The sequence below is a fragment of the Oryx dammah genome, unplaced genomic scaffold (assembly GCF_014754425.2).
Source record: "Oryx dammah isolate SB20612 unplaced genomic scaffold, SCBI_Odam_1.1 HiC_scaffold_17, whole genome shotgun sequence".
Classification (NCBI taxonomy): Eukaryota; Metazoa; Chordata; class Mammalia; order Artiodactyla; family Bovidae; genus Oryx; species Oryx dammah.
The window spans coordinates 53641701-53663133 of record NW_024070201.1 but is presented as its reverse complement, the minus strand read 5'-3'; the positions used below and the strand labels follow the sequence as shown (position 1 = coordinate 53663133).

Here is a 21433-nt window from a genome sequence, read left to right as displayed (position 1 = left end):
TTATATAATAGAAAGAAAAAGACTACTATGAGTTGGAATGGTCAGTGAAAGTATCACAGAAAATAATTCATGCGGCCCCAAAACCAAGAATAAGTACAACTTAAGTTCACCCTTCTATGAATTTTATATTTTTGAAAACCACAAAGTTGTTCAAAAAGGTTGAAGCAGCAGGAATGACTCTTCAAGAACAAAAACAAAAAAAACCCTATCTTCCAAAAAAAACAAAATCAATATAAAAAATATCTGGAATTTTTATTTACCATAAAAACAAAACTGTATTTCTGCTCCCTACCTTATCCTCTAAACTCTAGGTAAACTATATGCCACACCAGGGATGTACAAATTCCATTAAACTTTCAAAAAAAATCTAGATGATTGAAGAACAACATCATGTAGTAATATCAAATGCCATGTGAGGCCTATAGCAGTTTTTCTTTACTAATTCTAAGAGCATATATAAGAAATTAAACTTAAAGAGAACTGATTATATTAGGGAATCATTCATTTTATATAAACTTAGTTCTCAATTTTAAGAATCTCTCATGATGCTATAAGTACCCCTTGGTTAGATTCAAGGACCTATAGGCAAAGAATGACTTTGCAACCCAACTCTGTAAAATACACATATTAACTACCCAGAAGAAAGCAAAAACTGCATTGGCAGAGAGAAGGTAAAACAAGACTGGAAAAAGAACACACATTTCTACAAGGAGCACCTAATCAGACACATCACCCCACATAACATCATCCCATAGGGACTGGGAAGACTGGTTTTTCTCTTTTTGCCCATACACAAAAAGTGCAGCTGACCATACAAAGCATCAATGCAGCAACCACAACGGCTGTGACACAGAATGAGTGTGAACCTAAACGTGAAAAGCATTCCTTGAGTGATTTTCCTCTCTACTGTTGGCTCACGCTTAGATGAGATAAATCTACTGCCTGCCAAATCTGATGCTGAGGTCAGAGTGCAATGACTGAGACGGCAGGAGCCTGATGCAGCAGTTCCACCTGATTATGCAGTGGGCATCCATCCAGACTTCTCCGCCTCTCTTGGGGATGGTGGCCTACTGACCCCCAGATATCTTTCCCCATAGGTAATTTAACAAATATTTACTGGGCATATACTACATGTTATGTACTAGAGATATACACTATCCAAAGGCAGATTCAGGCATCTCTATGGAAGAATGTCTCTTATGTCTTTACTATAAAAAGCTTCTATCACATTTACATAGAATTATAAGACCTCTCAGGCTTCCCTGGTAGCTCAGCTGGTAAAGAATCCACCTGCAATGTGGGTGACCTGGGTTTGATCCCTGGGTTGGAAAGATCCCCTGGAGAAGGGAATGGCTACCCATTCCAATATTCTGGCCTGGAGAATTCCACGGACTATACATTAGTCCATGGGGTCGCAAAGAGTCAGACACGACTGAGCTACTTTCAACTTTCACATGAGACCTCTCAGCTAGAAAAAATAAAATCTAAAAGTATGTTTAATACTATCATCGACCTTATGTTAAAATCTTCAAAATATCACCACCAGTCCAGGAATCTAGCACTAGAGAACTTACTGTTTTCCAAGGCAGTTTCTTTCCATCTTTGCACAGTTATGACAATTAGAAAATTTTCTTGTATGGAGTGGAAACAGGTCTTCTGATTGCTACTCAACAGTTCTAGTTCTGCCCATGTACCTATCAAAGACCAATTCTTTTCCCTCTTCTATGCAACAGTCCTTAAGATAACTGACAACAGTTCCTATGTTCCCCACAATCCAACCCAATCTCTATCTTCTCTTCTCTATGATAAATGTCCTGTCTCCACCTACTGCTCTTCAAAAAAATGATTCCCAGATGCTGCACACATCTAATCCATCTATTCTATACTAAACCCAAGATGTCTGTATCTTTTCCATGATGTAATAGGTATCTTCCCTTTGAAATACTGTCATGAAAAACAAAGCCTTCACAGTATTTAACTGCTTACACAGCTTTCCCCCAAATGTTCCTTAAAGAACATTAGTTCTTTAAGATATTTTGCAAAAGAAGGGTTCCATGCTCAAAAAAGTTGGGGGGCATTTTATATTAATACGCCACTCTTCATCTTTCACAATATATATCACCACATGATGACTCTGAAAAGTTCTGCAATAAGTATCGGTATGTTTTGCTTAATCTTCATTCATTTCTTACCCTTACCATGGCCTGCTGAGATCATAAAGCTTCTGGAAAAATCATCCTAGAAACCAAGTTACTTAAAACAATGTCTTTATAGGATGCATTTTTGTATTTGCCTCATACATGTTCCATCTTAAATTACTACCCTTGGTTTTGTCTTCTTTTTCTCTTCCATTTTACTTCACATAATCTTGTATTCTAGCTAGTCTACTCAAAACCTTTTTTGGAAATAAAGTTTTTCTTTTAACGTTTTTTTCTTTCTTTAAAAAAAATATGGAACCCAATAAGCCCAATAACCCTGTTCCCAAGTGAAAAAGAGAAAAAAAGAAGATGCAAATAGGAAGGAAAGCTGAGGAGTTGTGGAAGGCATGTGGCCCAATTTTCATTTAGCAACCTAGGCAAGTATTACCCTGAACTATTAGAGTTGGTCATCTAGCTGTCTATCAGTATGTAAAAATACTTCAGGTGGATAGAACTTAAAAGTCCCACCTACTAGGTTAGGAGAAACCCCAGAAAGGAAAAAACGTTTTGGACTCAGGAAACAAAAATGAACTTATAAGGCTGAAGCTTAACCCTGTGCCACAGCTGCTGTTACAGTTGCTGTTTTGTTCGTTCATTCAGAGAAACTTTTACTGAGTGTCTACTTAGAGCTAGTTAACCTCTTCACTAAATACTGAATATACAGAGATGACTATAATGCTTGCCTCTAAGAAGTTAGTAGCCTAGTGAAGAGAAAATAATTATATTAAACAAACAAAAAAAGTACAAAATAAAATGATCAATGATAAACTAGCTGGTAGTACAAAGCAATTTTGGAAGCCAAGTATAGAAGGAGTAATGAACCCTCCCAGGGTGATTAAGGAAAGTGCCATAACAAGGTGAAGATCAAAGTCTCTATTCTAGCCTGTGAGAAGACAGTTCAGAAATAATGTATAACGTCTAAACTGCTTCTCCTTTCAGGCAGGGAGTGGTGGGAAATGTTTAGAAACCACAAATAGAATCAAGGAATCCTTTGGCATATAAAGACATCTTTATTCTAAGACTTATATAAAGGAAGTCACTAGAAAAAGGATATGAAGTCAAGAAAAGTTGGTCTATTCTTACAGTAGAATGCCATCTATCAACTAGGTAACAAATAATAGACTTTAGAAAATTATCACTGGATGCTAAAACTAGTAGATAAAGGTGAGGGATATGATATTTATATAGTTTCAAACCATCTCCCCATATATTACCATTAATCTCAAAGGGACATATGGTAATTTCATAATACAAAAAAAAAAAAAGGGAAGGCATTAACCAAGAGATCAACATTAACATCATCAATATTGGGACAAACTGACATCAGTGCCTTCTGATAAGGTAAAGCTAAGAATACACCACATCTGTGGAATTCATACTGAATTAAATGGGAAACATCAGACAATGCAACTAAATGTAATGCATAGTATTGATGTGGACTGTGGACTGGTGGTGGGGGTAGGTTGCTGTAGTGGCAAAACTATAAAGACCATGATTGGACAGTTGATGACATCTGAATGGATTGTATATTATAGAACTAAAACTTTAAATTGTGATTTTGATAACTGTATTTTAGTTATGAAGAGACTAACCCTTAAGAAATATAATCCGACAAATATAAGTATTTAGAGATAAAGGGCATGACATCTACAACTTGTTCTCAAATGGTTAAAAATTTCAAAAATTATAAACACACAGGGGGAGGCACAGAAAGAGAATCAACAACAAAGTAAATAGGGCAAAATATAAATAAGTGGTGAATCTAGTAAAAGACTATACACAGAAGTTCTTTTTATTCCTGTAACTTTTTATAAATTTGAAATTACATTAACAGTACTAAACAAAGGTGGGCTAAAAACTATAAAAATAACATAAAGGAAAAAAGGGACTGTTATATAGTGCTTATATTCCCAGTAGGTATGAAAACCAAACTTGAGTCTTAGACTTAGCAAAACCTTTATCCCTTTCTCTTATAACACAGCATATATATTCTCACAGCATATGTAGTCCCTTGTCTTTGAAGAATGTACTAAGAAACTATATAGTGAAATGGGGAGAGGAGTAAGTGAAGATTATAAAAATTGGCTTTAGGGACCTCCCTGGTGGCCCAGTAGTTAAGAAACCACCTTGCAAGGCACGGGACATTGTTCTGATCTCTAGTCGTTCTCTGGGAACTATGATCCTACATGCTGTGGAGCAACTAAACCTGCATGTCACAACTACTGAGCCCACACGCTCTGGAGCCTGTGTGCCACAACTAGAGAGTTGTGCAGCACAACGAATATTCTTCATGACACAATTGAGACCTAACACAGCCAAATAAAAAGCAAATAAATAAATATTTTTTAAAACTGGCTTTATAGTTAACTATATTAGATATTCCTCTTTGGTGGTTTTTTTCTGTATTATAAAGTATTTTAAAAAGAAGTAATATGCAATGAAAGATAAATAACAAAAGTAAAAATAAATGACGCCACATATAATAACAGATCAAAGAGCAAGAAATTTATACTCAATCACTTTCAAAAATAGTCAAACTTTTGTCCCTTTCTTACAATGAAAACTAAAGGCTCCCTAATGAAATGGCATGTTAGGGAAGTAATGACTGGCTTACAGCTCCCTTAGGAAAAACCCAGCAATTTCAAAGGTAACCTGAGATTGTGTATATATAATTTACTGTTCAGGTTCCCATTTCAGCACCAATTCATAACCTAAACATTTTACCTGCCTTTTATGAAAATATTTCTCAAAGGAAAAAACAGCTGGAATTATTCTAATAAGTACAGACTTAATAATAAAAGAGGAAAAAAGAATCTTATTGTTAAAGAATAGAATCTATACACATCAAATCAGTAAGTCTAAAAGAAATAAATATCACCCCACTATAATGAGACATAAACTGATTCATAACCAATATAGAATGATAAATTAAACCTTACTAAATTGATTCAGAAAATATTACTATTACTGATAATATCCTGAAGAAAATTATCCATTTTCTAAAATGAGAGCCATACTGTTTGCTAAAATCAGTATTTTATTTTTTTATCAGTGAGTTTCCAAAGACCATTTCAAATGCTACCTCCTTCATGAAGCTTTCTCATAAAACTTACTACATAGTATAAATTTTAAAATAAATGTTCAAATTGAATTAATGGAATAATTAGCAATATGAACCATTAGTAAGACTAATGTGGGATGATTCCACTAAAGAGTTAAAATAATAATGCCTGTACAATATAAAGAAACTGTATTGAAAAAGTGAAGATGCTAAGAAAGCATTCCAGAGAGAATAATGTGGATATGAGGAGAGGAAACAGAGTGAATGAGGAATGATCAAAGAAAGATAAACAGTTCTGTTTCAATAGATCAGCACTTCTAAGTACAGGCATAAATATACTACCTGGGTAGTTAAGGTAACTGACACACACACGGGTACTAGATTTGTTGTTGTTGTTCAATTGCTTAGTCATGTCCAACTCTTTGCAACTCCATGAACTGCAGCATGCCAGGCCTCCCTGTCCTTCACTATCTCCCTGAGTTTGCTCAAACTCATGTCCATTTAGTCAGTGATGCCATCTAACCATCTCATCCTCTGTCACCCCCTTCTCCTCTTGTCCTCAATCTTTCCCAGCATCAGGGTCTAGATTTGTACAAAGTCTCAAAGTTTATGATCAATATGGGTGGTTAAGGTAACTGACAGACACAGGTCCTAGATCTGTAGAAAATCTCAAAGCTTATGATCCGTGAGTTTATTTCAAATGACTCCCTGCTGCTGCTGCTGCTGCTAAGTTGCTTCAGTCGTGTCCGAATCTGTGCGATCCCACAGACGGCACCCCACCAGGCTCCCCCATCCAGGCAAGAACACTGGAGTGGGTTGCCATTTCCTTCTCCAATACATGAAAAGTGAAAGTGAAGTCACTCAGTCGAGTCCGACTCTTTGCCACCCCATGTACTGTAGCCCACCAGGCTCCTCCATCCATGGGATTCTCCAGGCAAGAGTACTGGAGTGGGTTGCCATTGCCTTCTCCAAGTGACTCTCTAGAACAACATAATTAAAATAGCACTAACTATAACTAGTTTCCCTACTATGGAGCCTGGCTTCATATCACCTTCCTCATAATTAGGACAACCACACAACTCTCATCTAAACTGGAATACCTATGAGAGTGAAAGAGAATGCTATTATTATTCTAGAACAGAAATAGTTAAACTAAGACTTATTCCATGCAAACTGCAATGTATGAACACCCACATACAGCCCATTTATAGGCCCATCTCTGGCCACCATGATCCTTTCTCAAGGTTCAGCAAAAATCATTTCAAAAGGTACACTCACTTTCTTGCACACTTCTTCTACTTACTCAAAGCAAACAAAAGGAGTCACAGCTCTATCCAGTTTGATAATACCTATCTGCCAAAATCATAGCCTAGTTTATGAATTATTTGATGAACATATGCCAGGCAAGAAAGAGTGGTAAGCCTTACCAAAAACAAATGTCTGCTCACATCAAACAAAAGACAATAAAATCAAAAGAACTGACAAGTCAAAGTATACATGTTTGTTTGAGATCCTTAGATTCAACTATTTTAGAACTAGGGCATTATCTCAGCAATAATTATATAAATCAGAAGTAAAATGGGACTTACCTTGGGAACTTTGGGAGGACTCTGTAGAAGAGGAACTACTATCTGTATAACTCTGTGGTTCTTCCTTTCCTTCTTGAATAGATGAATTACCAGCCTCTGTCACCCTGGATGCTTGTTGTAATGTTTCTGTGACCAGTTGCCTTGTTTGTTCACTAACAACTGTGGCCTGAAATGTCACTGGTTTGGGTTTAATAAGAACCTAGAAGACAAGTGGAAATACAACCAGTATGAATTTTTGAGCATTTAAAATATGTTTAACTTCTAGATCATAATAAAACAAATATTTTCCTGACATGGAAAACTACTCTGTCCATTTATTATACTTTGGGCACAGCATTGATCATCACAGACAAATTCAATCTATGAATCAATTGTACCAGGCCACATATACATTTCATGCTACAACAGCTATAATCCTGACAAGAGCCTTTGCCTTGTTTTTTCTTGCCTATAATGACTTCAGGAATCATTTTACAATCTGCAGTTATATAGTAGAATGATAGCCACAAGCTAAGGATGGCAGAACAGAAAGAACCAAGAAGCCTAGATTCCCAGGGGAAGTGTGCGTGTGTGTTTGTGTGTGTGATAGAATTTAGTATTTATGTATACCATACATAGTCAGCATATAAGGAAAGATTTCCTCAGATCTCCCAGGAAGAGTGTGTATGTGTGTGTATGTGTGTGTGTGTGTGAGTGTGAGATAGAATTTAAGTATTCATGTATACTATACATAGTCAGCATAAGAGGAAAGATTTCCTCAGATCTCCCAGGAGAATTTTTGAGTCACAATAACAGTTCAGGATTTCCTTCCCCTAAATGTTTACCAACATAATAAAAATAAAACCCTAATTTAAGCCACTGTTCTTCAGGTTTCTTTTTGGAAACGAAATGAAATTCCTAATTAACACACCTGCACAAAGTAATCTTGCTTAGGACCTAAGTCATCTTTTAAGAAATCTCCAAAGGGACACTAATTTAAACAACTGGGCGTGTGTGCATGCTCAGTCATTTCCGACTCTTTGCGATCCTATGGACTGTAGCCCCCCAGGCTCTTCTCTCCATGGGAATCTCCAGGCAACAATACTGGAGTGGGTTGCCATCCCCTCCTCCAGCGGATCTTCCCCACCCAGGGATTGAACCTGCGTCTCCTGCATTGCAGGCAGATTCTTTACTGCTGAGCCACAATTTAGACATCTACTCTTGTCAATAAGGAACATGTGACAGATCAACCTTGGCAAAGGTCAAAACCGCAGACAGTAGAACAAGTGAAATGGAAAGAAAGTTTCACACTGAACCATTCAATTCAAAGTGTGGACTCCAGGAGTTAACTTCAATGGGGTACATGGAATGAAAATGTTACTTTACCACAATTATTTTTTAACTTCTCCATTTATAAGAATCTAAATCTTTCAGACTCTATTAAGTCACCCATTTCCAAAAATTCAAGAATGAAAACATGGGTTATGACAAAGATGATGGAGCAAATGTAACTGTTTACCACTGAAATTTAAAGCAATTTGACCTTATTAGAAAAATCACAAAACTAATGGTTTTGATATTTAACTATTTGGCTATAATATTGAGGGAACTGACTCTAAAGGCAACCTATTAGTTTATAGATAAATTATTATCTTTTACAAAAATTCTAAAATAGCATTTTTCAACCAAAGCTGACATCATTTCCTTTGATATTCTCAAGAAAGTAAAGTACCTGCAAAGTAAACAGTAGCCCAGCAACACAAGATTAAATCCTGAGCCTCAATTTCCCAGATAAATTTCTAGAAAAGCTCCCTTATCATTTACTGGTTGAAAAATGAACAGATCTCTACTTTCTCCATTATTTAGGTTTCAAGGAAATAAAATTTATAAGTAAATATCTCAAGTGCTTTCAAAGGTCAGATAAGCTTAAAAAAATATTCCTTTGACAGATTATGAATAACTACTATCCTCTGTCAACCATCTACTTCTCAAACAATAACATACACCTTCAGCAAATTTTACTCCAAGGGGATTCTATTCTCTAACTTTTGCTCATGACATGACACAAATATTTAATTTTTTTTAAGTACTGAAAAGAGAAACACAGGTTTTGAAAACAGATGGTTATAAACACTCAATCATAACTTTTAATAATCTGGTTCTTTAACTGTTACTCATCTTTTTGTTCAGATTTCTACCTTGGAATTTTAGGAATTTGAAATATACCAGAGTCAAGAAAAATCACCATATCTTAGCATACCTGTGTTTTCCCTTGCTGCCCATAAACAATTTTTGTTGGGATGATTTTAGCTGCTGGTTGAACTGTGGAACCTATACCTTTTGGCTGAGTTACAATCATTTTGGTGATGGGTCTTGTAGCAGTGATAATAGCTGGCTTTGCTCCTGTTGGCACCGTCTGAATAGTCTTTTCTCCCTAAATTGAAGTCAGTAAATACATGAGATTTACATACATTTAAATGGGAAAAATAACTCCTTTTACTGAAAAATCATAGAAAAGTTTTACCAGGATGATGGGGAAAGGGTTGCAAATTGTGCAACAAAGTATAAGCTCCCAGGTGATCAAAAATGTTAGACCTAGTTGAAATGATCTTAGAAGTCATCTGACCAACCTTCTGTCCAAAGAAGGCAGTAAATATTTCTTGGTGAGTGAATTTTAAAAAATACCTTATTTAAGAATACTTAGTATTCTCTGTCATTCACAGAATGTATATACTAAAAGAGTCAAAAATTATAGAGTGTATACTAAAATGTTATTTCTAAGTGTTGGAACTACAGGTCATGCTCCCCCAATATTCATCTTTATGTGACAGTTTATATGAAATAAACATATGTGTAATAAAAAAATTACTGTGCATTCTACCAACAGCTAAATGTTCACATACAAAATAAACTAAGTTTCTCAAATATGAAGTTATAAGGCTATATAGCAGAATGTCTATGTGAAATGGTATGGGCAAGAAATGTAATCAGCAGCAATATTAACATTTTTTCTGAAGTTACACTGGAAAATACAAAGAAAAAACTTAGAGGACATTTCCCACATTAGCATGTTACTAATATCACTTTAGTCTATTAACTAGATAGTTTAAGCCCATTAACTTTTCACCATTTTCTACATTTTCATCTGCTTTAGTTTTAAGTACTATTTTCTGATCATTTATGGAGTCAATACTTGAGCTTAACAAATTAAATTCAAATACAGTCATTTTACTAAAATACAAAAATTTAAAAAATTAAAATCTATAAAAGGAAAAAGGAAAATATCTAAAAATTTTTCACCTTATCAGTTTTTCTTTTCAGTCACCATCACCTGAATGTGTGGCCACTGAAATTTAGCAGCCAGTAAAAACAAAACACCTAGGTGGGTAATTACTCTGTGAATTTCGGTTAAATGATTACAAACTTCACAAGTTTAAATATCTGCTGCAATAATCTAAGGAAAACATGGAGTGTCTGCCAACCACGTGATTACTTATTTTCATACATAACACACCCTTCACGGCAGCATCTCTGGAAAGAGCTCTATAATCATTTGCCAAGAGCTGCTAGTTTGCAAGTAGGCGTGACCTTTTATTAAGAAGCTCAGTGAGCCCTGTCCAAGTAAAATTATAAAGATCCATTCAAAACAAACCAGCAGGCTTCTTTTTTGAAAAAGCTCTTCTGGTTGTGTGTGTGCATACATGCACAGGTGTGTGTGTGTGTACAGGCACAGGTAAGCAAGCTACGAGTATAGGTGCATGGACATATGTGGTGAAGAGGATGGTCTTATACCCTGATCTTCTTGTTTGACTATCATTTCTTGCATCAAACTTTTTGCTATTAGATATATATGGCAGCTAGTACTCACATATACTATTTTTATATCTATATGACCATAGGACCTAGAGTACATGGTACCCCTCTCTTTTAATATCAAGTTCCATGAAATTACAAACCATGTAATTTCTGAAAATCTATATTCTAATTCTGGCTTTATTTTTGGCTTACTATGTGAACTGAGCTAGGAACAATCTACGCTTTCCTATGTGATGAAAAAATCTAATACTAGACACCCACCAGCACTGTAAAGACTATGATGCCAAGGAAGCCACTAGAGATCAACTACAACAAAGCATAGTATTCTTTTTTCTAACAAAGTAGAGATACTACCAAACCTCTATAGTTAAGTACAAAGAATAATAACAGTAAGAAAAAACAATTTATTGAGGACTTATGTGCCAGGTACTGTTTTAAGCACTTTTAAAACAGTTACCAGTTAGTTACTCATTACTCAAGAAACTCACTGGTAGAGATCATCATCCCCAATGTACAAATGAGGAAATTATGGATGAGAGAAGTTGAATAAGTTAGCCAAACACCTATGATACTCAGAGACAAAGCCTAGGTTTGGCTAAATTCAAATCTCTTAACCTCGTAACAACTGCCTTCAGAACTATAAATGCATCTTTAATTTACTTGATTTTTTTCCCCACTAGCTCAGAGAAGTAAAAGTGAAAGTAAAAATCCTTATCATTAATTTAGTCATAGCACCAAATATTTCTCTTTGCCTAGCCTACGTCGACTACTAGACTGGTATCTACTGGCCATAAGCAGGAATAAAACTGTCCACTGATGGAGTTCCCTCTGAGTTAAGCTGGTAGAATCTTCCATCTGAACCAAGCTAAGACTGAAATCATGGTCATAAGCAACACAGCCATGAGCAACATGTTTTAGAAATTACTGTAAAAAATAGCATCAGTAGGTGGTGTTTTTTACATCACAGTAGGAGTAAATCAAGCCATTCTAGCCATTGTGGGTTCTAAAGTCCTTAGACAAATATTTATATAGCTGGTCTTTAAAATCCTTAGTGGACTGCTGAGTCTGTAGTTCAAGCTCTTACTTACTCCAGCATTTAGCAACGTTGTGACAACGTTTTTGCCGGGGAGGCCTTGAATGGTTGTTCCTTTTCCTGTAGTCTTTTGCACAACAATCACATTGGGCTTGGAAGTCATGGGGATTGTAGTGATTTTGGTAGTCGTTCCTTAGAGAAGGGGGGAGAAAAGGAGGCCTGAGTTAAGGACTAGTGATATTTGGTTATTTCTATTTATGTTGTACACAATTAAATACATGTAGTCAGTGTCACCCCAGATGATGTCAAAGCTGTCATGAGGATGAAAATGAAGGCCTTGGAATAATAAATTACAAGTTGTCCTAGAACGAAAGAATATTAAGAATTGATTCTTATAGCATTCATCTTTTTGGAATCTGAAGACCTACATAACAAACTCAGAATCTAAATATATCACCATCTGCTTCCCTACTGATATTCTTCTTCTGATTAGTTAACTGGAACAAATTAGACTATTTCATGACAAGTATTTCTCCCAAACTCAATAGTATTACCTGTGTGACTAGTATGACAGGAAAACACTTCAAAAAAAGAACATAAAAAAGGGTAAATGTATATCAAAATTCTTATATAACACTAGACTGTAGAGAAAATTTATGAAAAAGAAATGTCATTTATTTTTATGAGAACAAAGAAGAAAATAAACACTAGTCCCAGACCAAGTCAGACGAAACGTGTACTCTTATAATTTGCAACACTCTGAAAAGTCTGAGGATGTAACCCTAATTTATAAACTTAACTATATAAATTTATATTTTCAATCATTAAGATCTATCTAATCGATTTATATCTACTGATCCAAACATATTAGTATCTTACCCTCTCCCACACATCCTTCCACAATATGTTTCTCTTCTATCAAATATATCTTCCTATCATATTCATACCCTATTCTTCTAATTGTTCAAATTGGAAATCCTGGTGCAAATCTTTGATTCTTGCCTTGTCTTCACTCTGCATCCTCTAACAAAATGAAGCCCCTTAACTCCACCATATTTTTTTATACCACTGACTCCTCAGTGTTTAGCACACACCGTATTGCAATTACTCAAGTTATCATTCAATGAGTATACGAATGAACTAAATTTATCATAAAAAATATCTTCTTTCAAAATGTTATCAATGTCAGCTTAACAGAGAGGCCCACATCTCTCTTGCTTTCCGGTATCTTCTCCCTATTTCAAGCTTCTCTGTCATGCAAATAGCTCTGATGTATCCTGCCATAGCAAACATTCTTAAAAAAAAAAAAAAAAAAAAACACCACCTCATTTCATCATGCCATGAACCAACAACATGTGAAACTGGTCAGAAACCTTCCAAATCCTCACTGTATTTAGTTTCAACTTTCCTTCTTGGGTTTCAAAATCCTTTATAATTTGATCTTATTTGTTCCCACTGCACAATGTACACCATAAACTCTAGTTTAATGAGTAATTTCTTTTATTATGGCTTCCTATTATCTACCACCAAAGACCAAACTCTTCAGCTTAGCCCTTCAGGTTCCATCAGACTCTAATTTTCAGGATTACCCAATATATATCTCTTCTTCAGAGTGCTGATTTCCACATCAGTCCTTGAGCATACTAGACCCAATGTACCCTTTATACCTATAATTTCCTCTGGCTATGCAAACAGGCAAATCATATTTTTCTTCTACAGGCTTGCATATCATTTATCAAATGACTAAGCACAGAATGGATACACATTAAATACATGACTGATTAATATACTCTTGAGAAGAAAAATTAAAATTTTATTATTTTCTTACTGGGAAACCTTAGCATTCTCTACTAGTTTCAGAAATAAGATTGATAAGAATAAGAATGTTCTACTTATGTGTCAATTTTTGGCAATCTTGTTACAATATAATATGCTTGCCATCATCTAATGCCTTATCAGTCTGAGGTAACATGCTCAGGTTACATAAAAAAACACTTTTGTCCATGGGCCAGTTTCACAAATATTTTTTCCTGTATCTGTGGTCTGTGAATAGTAAGCTGTTAAAAGCCACAAAAACCAAGTTGCCTATTATTTACTTATATCAACTTTAACTCTTATTAACTCCAGTTCCTCATGTGATTGACTATGATGCCTTCTCTGACAATGCTCCCTCATCAAATATTTGGTTAATAAAAAAGTGTTTTTAGAAAGTAAGCATTAAATACTAGCAAAAGGAAATGTAAACCAAGCTTTAACTTTATAGCAAAGTATAAGGGTCACATTTTTGACAAAACTTACTTCTTAACAAATGAATTATCTTTATAACTATGAAAATATCAAATCCTTTCTATTACAGGTGTGTCAGTTTGTGAGACAGCTGCAAATCAAGTTCACTAGCTTAACAAAATGGGAGGCGGTGTGTCAGAAAACTGAAGAAAAAGGCATAACATAAGGAAAAGCAAGTATAGCATTATATTAAGATAGAATACGATTTATAACTAGAACTATCAAATTATAAAAATTTAAAATTCTAATAGTATATTTTTGTATCTCAGGTGATATCTATTATACTGAAGTAAGAAGCATTACTCATTTTTTTAAAAAAGTCTTCCCCTATTCTTTCATAGTATTCAGCCTATAATTCTCATGTTACACGAGAATGTATGAAGTTCACTTGTTTAGCACTCTGTAGGGCACAGAATGTCCCTTGTGTACATCACTGTGTATCACAGCACCCAACCCCACATCTAGCTCATAGCATATTAGAGAACTCACCTAGACATACAGTCCTTACTTATAAAGAGTCAAAATACAATAGATGCAAGTAACTGTGAATCACATTTGGATCATAGGCTATGACACTGACGCATTCCAGAGATTCCTATTCAAAAATAAGATGCCTGTAAAACTTTGAGCATTATGGAACGTAGGCTTAAAGAACACAAATTAATTGTCCTATATTTTATTTTTCACTGATTCTTAAAGCACTCTGGCAATTTTGGTTTTGGGGGTAATTTTTTATATGCTACTCTGCTCAAAGAATGAACAAATGAATGAACGAATGAACAAATATATACAAACACTAACCCCTTGCCTGGACATTGTACTAAAGACAAGGGGAATCAAAATCAAGTCCTGCCATTGTCACAGGTTCCATAAAGTCCTTAGATTCAAGATAATGAGTTTACCTCTAAAGGATCCATCTTCTGCATAAAACAGACGTGATTTTTCAACCAACTTTCAACAAAGCTCACCAACAGACTTGCATATCTGATAATTCTATATGTATCTATATACACACACATATAAGTAAATATTTGACTGCATAAATGAAATAACTGCAAAAACAGTCATGCCTTCAACTTAACTGCTTATTCTAATAAAAATGAAAACTTGATCTTTCTAAAAGTACTTTGGAAGCATGAATTTGCCTTCCAGGACATTATACCAAGGAAATAAGAATTTCATATAATAATTTATGTATAATAATATTCTTCATAGGATTATTAATGAGAAAAAAATTGTTAAGTAACCTAAAACATTCAGCAATGATTAAACAGTTAAATTATGGTGCATTATAGGAAAGAATAGTGTATAGTCATTAATCTGGGGTGTGAGGTATCAAAATACATTTAATGGAATGAGAAAATGATATTATCATATAAAAAAAGATTAAAACTGATTATATAGATCTAAATTTAATTTTTAAAATATACATATATGCACAAAAACATTTATATAGAAATCTAAATAGAAAAAGGAATAAACAGAAATATACACAGATTATTTCCCTAGATGGCAAAAATTATAGGTTTTTCGTTTTCTTTGTATATCTTTCTGTATTTTCCAAATTCCCCACAATAAACATAAAAGTATTATTATTTTTTTAAGCCTTCTATTCTTAAAGCCAGATGTATGAGTATATTTTAAGAAAAGCATTTCTTTTTTGTTGTGGGGGTGGTGACGACATTGACTCTAGCATCCAGCATCTGATCATAGATGAAAGTAGAAAACTGTCTAAATTCATTCAACCTGGCTTATTGGTTTCTGTGAAAAGACAGGGGTTGAAAATTTAAAAACTGACCAATAATCCCAGTATCATGGAGTGAGAATATAATAAGAAACACTGACACGTAACATAAGGGTTAGTTTAAAGTACTCAGTAATGAGAGAAGTTCTTTAGAATGAAAGTGTCAAATAGTGAAGTAGAGGTAGAGGCAAAACGAGCTCCACGCAATGAATAAAGCTATTTCAACTGTGAGTCCATTATATCCTAGAGTGCTGAAAAAGTTTAAGAACTCTTCCTCTATATATCTATACACTTGAAATAGCAACTAACCACCAGTTACTTTATATTTTAGAACAAAGGTAGATGATATGTTTACAAGTGTAGGGTATAAACCTCACTGCCTCTTTGCTTCTAGGAAAATGTGCTTGTGTATACTGCTCTAACCTCATACAAAGCAGCTAAATCATAAATAAGGTTTGAAAACAAGAGGCTTCATGACATTCCTTCAAGTTATATGATATTAAGAACTTATACCTAAGTAAAGAAATACCCTATGGTCATAAAAAGTTATACACTAATAAAAAACATGATTACTTTTTGAAAAATGTTTAAGTGTGTGCTCTATACTATTTAAAGATATTGTCAGGTAATAAATTACAATCTGAGTTTTAACTGTGTTATTTAAAATATCCTCTTAAAAGCTGGAGTATGATGATTCTTTCCCTACTGGTTTCACCCTCCTTAGTTTGGCAAACATCAAAGTTTCTCACTTACACTTAAAAAGTAGAGCCAAAGGTAGCAGCTTTAAATATAGAGCTTTATGCCAATAGCACGACCTGCCTTGTTTTTTTTCACTTCTTGAGTTATCAGCAACATCATATTACCGCCAGGAACTTCAATTCCCTCTCTTTAAAATGTCAGAACAATTCACTGGGGGCATACAAAATAACGGCTAGTCTACAAAAATGGTAGACAGTAGAAGTCCACAGGGCTTGCCTGGTCAGAGATTATTCACATCATTTTAATTAAAAAACAATATTCAACGAAAATAGATACTATGTTAACATTCCACTTCAGGGTACACAACTCAAATATTGCAGGAATAAATGAGCCATTAAAAACCAGGTAAGGTTCTAAAATACCAATAAATATTAGCTTTCATTATCTGAGTTAAATATTTTTAAAAAGTAAAAAGCCATTATAAATGGTGAAAAGCAAATAAAAATATTCAAGTATTTTTATTTTTAATAAGCTAAAGTGACATTAGTAATTGAAACTATGAGATTATGATCCCACAAACATATGTAGACAAATAAATAATAGTTAGTAATTGAGATTATGATCCCACAAACATATTTAGACAAATAAATACTAGTTCTTTCACTGTCTAGTTTATGTGGCTTTGGACAGGTCAAGTTCATCTTTTGAAATGTAAAACACATCTATACCTATAAACTGGAGATGATACCAACTATTTCAGAGTTTTGAGGTAGAAATGAACTGATAGATGGGACAATGTTTTATAAATGAAACATCTTCTATGCAAATGTAAACTATAACCCTTCCATTCTGATTAAAAGCAACTAAATGTTCTATTTTAAAACTTTTAACATGTAAAGATTTTACACTGGAACTAAAAAACTATACTCAATCACTAGACATAAAGACTAAAAACAAAGTTCTAGATTTCTAAGCAGAAAACTGAAATCAAACAGTATCCTTTGACAGTGAAATGTTTTTTCCTCTTATTGGTCACCTATACCTTTAACGTATTTCAGATATACCTACCAGAAACTATATTACTGCTAATTATCTTGCCCCCCAAGGTAGCTAATGATTTGGGTACTACTGTAATAATGCTACCACTGGTAGTTTTCACGTAGGTTGCAGCTCCAGGGGTTGCAGCCATCCGACCTATAGATGGGCTCACTGTTGGCCGAGTATAGGTTGCCTGTGTGCCTATAAAAAGGGAAAAGCCAAGAAAAAACTTGTCATCACTTTTAGAAGAATGACAATTTATACAGTTTAACTGTAATTCAATGTAATCTACATTGGTTTAACTTGAAAATGGAATTTCAAGGTGTCAAGCCATTAAGTAACAATTTACAGCCAGTTTTCAATGCATATAGCAAGAACTACAGCCAACTCAATTTGAATTAACTTTACACATAAAATTTTGTGATGTGTTGCATCAAATTACTAACCCCAAGAAAAAGTATAACTAACTCTGTTCCCTTCTTCCACTACCCTTCTTCCACTAGCTTGGTGCCAAAAGAAACTTAAATTTAATTATCTTTCCTGCCAGAGCATTTTAGATATTTCTGTTCTAGATTTCAAGGTCTCTGCATCTGTTTTATGCTCTCAGTGCCAAATCCAATGTCAGCACTCAGCAAATAAGGCAGTATATTGTTTGCCTAAAATTTTATAAACTTTTACTGTTTTGTACTCTGCTACCCTCTAAATACATTTTCATCATTAAAGAGTTATTCCATCATTTTACTAGAGATTAAAGTTGTAGCTGCCAAGAGTTGCCAGGAATATATTTTTACTGAGAAAATTCACTATTTACATATTTCCTCAACTTTAACTGACCTGTTAGAATATTTTTCTTCATATCTCTCAAAAAGATTTTACACTCTTCCCCACTATTTTTAGGACTTTTTCCTTCCCCCGAACAGGAACTAAAAATTAACCAGATTAGCCTATTGTAGCGTCTCACACATCTCGTAACTCAGAAATACTATTCCTAAGATTCTAAAACTGTTCCTAAGAACAGTTAGTTTTGGAGAGAAAGAAGATAATTCAGGTAACACCTTCTTCAACTGAGAACATTTTTTTCGTAATTAGGTTCAGAAGTCACTGTAATAATCATTTTCAAAACACCCCTAAAATTGGTTTTATCCAGTTAGTATTTACCATTTTAAAATACAATCACTACCCAAAAAAGGGAAGAAGCAGAAGAACATTAAGTAGAATTAAACTGATTACAAACATACATCTAAATCAGAGAAATAAATATAGTACAAAATAAATATGCTATGAAGATAAATAGCTTGAATTAATTACAACTGGAAAATATTTCAACTTTAGCTTTTGTTTTAAAATTTTCAGAAACATTTATTCTAATATAGATACATAAGCATACATTATTTTTCACTACCTTTCCCTAACATGAGGAATCACATCTTCGTACAAAATGGAGAAAAGTTTTGGGTGAAGAATGATAAAGTCAATAAAAGAAAAACTGTTTTTAAAGCATAGGCTTTGCAAGAAGATTAAGTATTGTAGAATGGCAGTTTTCAGGGACTGGAAGAAGGTGGGAATGGAGAGTTATTGTCTAATGGGCAGTTTCAGTTTGGGAAGACAAAAATGTTTTGGAGCTAGATGGTTGTAATGGCTGCAAAACAACATTAATGTACTTAATGCCAAAGAACTGTACACTTAAAAATGGTGAAAATGATAAATTTTATGTTATCTATATTTTATCACAACCTTTTTTTAAAAAGTTTTGGGAGTCAAACAGACCTGGATTCAAATTCCAGTCCTGTCTTTTATAGACTGTGTGGCCATGTGATGCCTCTGCTTTGTCTCTGAAAACGGAGACATTAAAGCTTAAGGGAGATTAAGGGTAATATTTATACACACTTTTACATAATGGCCAACAGGTGATAGCTTATAAACTTGAGAAAGGAATCATTTTACACTCTTCAGATTCTTTCATCTAAATCTGTTGTTGTTCAGTTGCTAAGTCATGTCCAACTCTTTGCGACCCCATGGACCACAGTATACCAGGTTTCCCTGTCCTTCACTGTCTCCTGGAGTTTGCTCAAACTCATGTCCATTGAGTCAGTGATGCCATCCAACAATCTCATCTCATCATCTAAATTTGGCCCTCTTCAAAGAGTCTGGTAAGAGTTACAGAAATTTAAAATAACAGCAATGGATAATACTAATTCTAACATTAATTTATAGTAATGGCTATTAAAGTAATGGCTAGTAAAGCACTCTCCTGGGGACTTAACATACCAGATTTAGTAAAGGTATTACGATCACATAGAAATAGACAACGGAAAAGACTGAGAGGAATTAAACTGGTCAAAGTCACAAAGGATGGTACGATTTCAAATGTTCTATACTGTCACTTCCTTGGGCCATAGTCTGGATGCTCTCATAACTGGGTAAAATGGCATCCAATGCTTCTCTTAGTCAGACTAACACTTACCATACAATAATGTAACAAAGATTCTCAGCCTCGTCAGGGTGAGATTCTCTTGGGCTGGGACTGTGTTTTCATTCACTCAACAAATTCTGACTGAACACCTACTTACAGATGAGCACTACATACATATGGTGAATAACACAGACACGGTCCCTTATCCTCATGGAGCTCATGAGCTAATAAAGTAATTAACATCAAACAAATTGACAAAAAAGTACCTAAGTAATTAGAAATTGTAGTATGTGTTACAAGGAAAAGAAGAGGACCATGACAACAGCAGAGAGCTAATTCAAGTTGGGAGGAGGGAAGAGTCAAGAGAGGCCTCTTTGAAGAATTATCTCCTGAATTTCTATATTCCCAATGTCAAGCAAATTACTGGGTCAGAGAAATTACTCAGTGAGTATGATGAATGAATGGACTGATGCTCAAGATAACTTACCAGTAGGAGTGGTTACCAGTTTAGTTGTCATAATTGCACCATTACTGCTAACCACCATAATAGGGGAATTGCTACTGGTAGGCAGAGTTGCTGTCACTGGTTTAGGTAAGATTTTACTTGGTTGAACTTGTTGTGTGATGATTTTAACACCTTTGAAAGAAGAAAGATAAATCTCAATACAAATTATTTTTTAATAACGTGCTTTATATCAACCCAAGAGGGCAGCAGTTATACACATTTACTGAGTCTTGACTAAAAAGAAGCTTTCTTTCATATTGATGAATTATATTCTTTTAACTTTTATCCCTCAAACTATCTTTCCAAATTTCTTTGATTCCGGAATATAATTAAAATACTACAAAAACTATTTAACAAGTTCTTAATGAAAAATGATTTTTGTCTATGATTACATCATATGAGAGCTTTCGAACCAAATTAGCCATTGATCTTAACTTTCACAGACAATCTGTGTTCTATGCAAATACTTGGGATGAAAGGATTAGGATAAGACAAAAATAAAAGTTAATGTAACTTTTATATATTCTCTACTCTATCAAAGATTTTTCTAACCTCTTAAGATTACAAAAAGCAAGAACATTTTCTTTTTGAACCTTTTATTTTTAAACTTATTTTAAAGTATTTAAATAGCTCACTTTGTCAAAAATACAGAATATGATGTTATTGAATCTACATAAAATACACATGTGGACAAGAATTTTAAAATAATATATAAAAATAAAATTAAAATATTAGGGTTGTGATGTTATATTTTTTATACATTTTTCAAATTTATTTAAATGTTACTTTTACACTGACTTTCCAAATTTCAGATGTCCATTCAAAAGAAATCTCTCATGCTAACAACAAATTTAAGTCCTAACAGCTGTTAACTAAGGAAGGAAAATTTTGGTAACACTTTTTCCCCACTAAACTTCACTGAAATAATTCATGGAATAGAATATATTTCAATAGACAACTAAAATTTTTATTACTTTTTTGGATGGTGATTTAGGTTAAGATATGAGGTAACAAACATATATTTATTTAATAGCCTTAAATAATTATAAAATACTTATACCCAACAAAGAAG

General features: G+C 34.1%; 1 protein-coding gene across 1 annotated transcript in view; it reads right to left on the bottom strand.

The window, feature by feature from the left end:
• EMSY (EMSY transcriptional repressor, BRCA2 interacting) overlaps positions 1–21433 on the bottom strand; it is a 79510-nt gene that overhangs the window by 15874 nt on the left and 42203 nt on the right. The window contains exons 11-15 of the mRNA XM_040257694.1: positions 20344–20493; positions 17474–17644; positions 11732–11868; positions 9088–9261; positions 6849–7047 (exon numbers count right to left, since the gene is read on the bottom strand). Coding sequence (XP_040113628.1) covers positions 6849–7047; positions 9088–9261; positions 11732–11868; positions 17474–17644; positions 20344–20493 — 831 coding nt within the window. The remainder of the gene's footprint in view (positions 1–6848; positions 7048–9087; positions 9262–11731; positions 11869–17473; positions 17645–20343; positions 20494–21433) is intronic.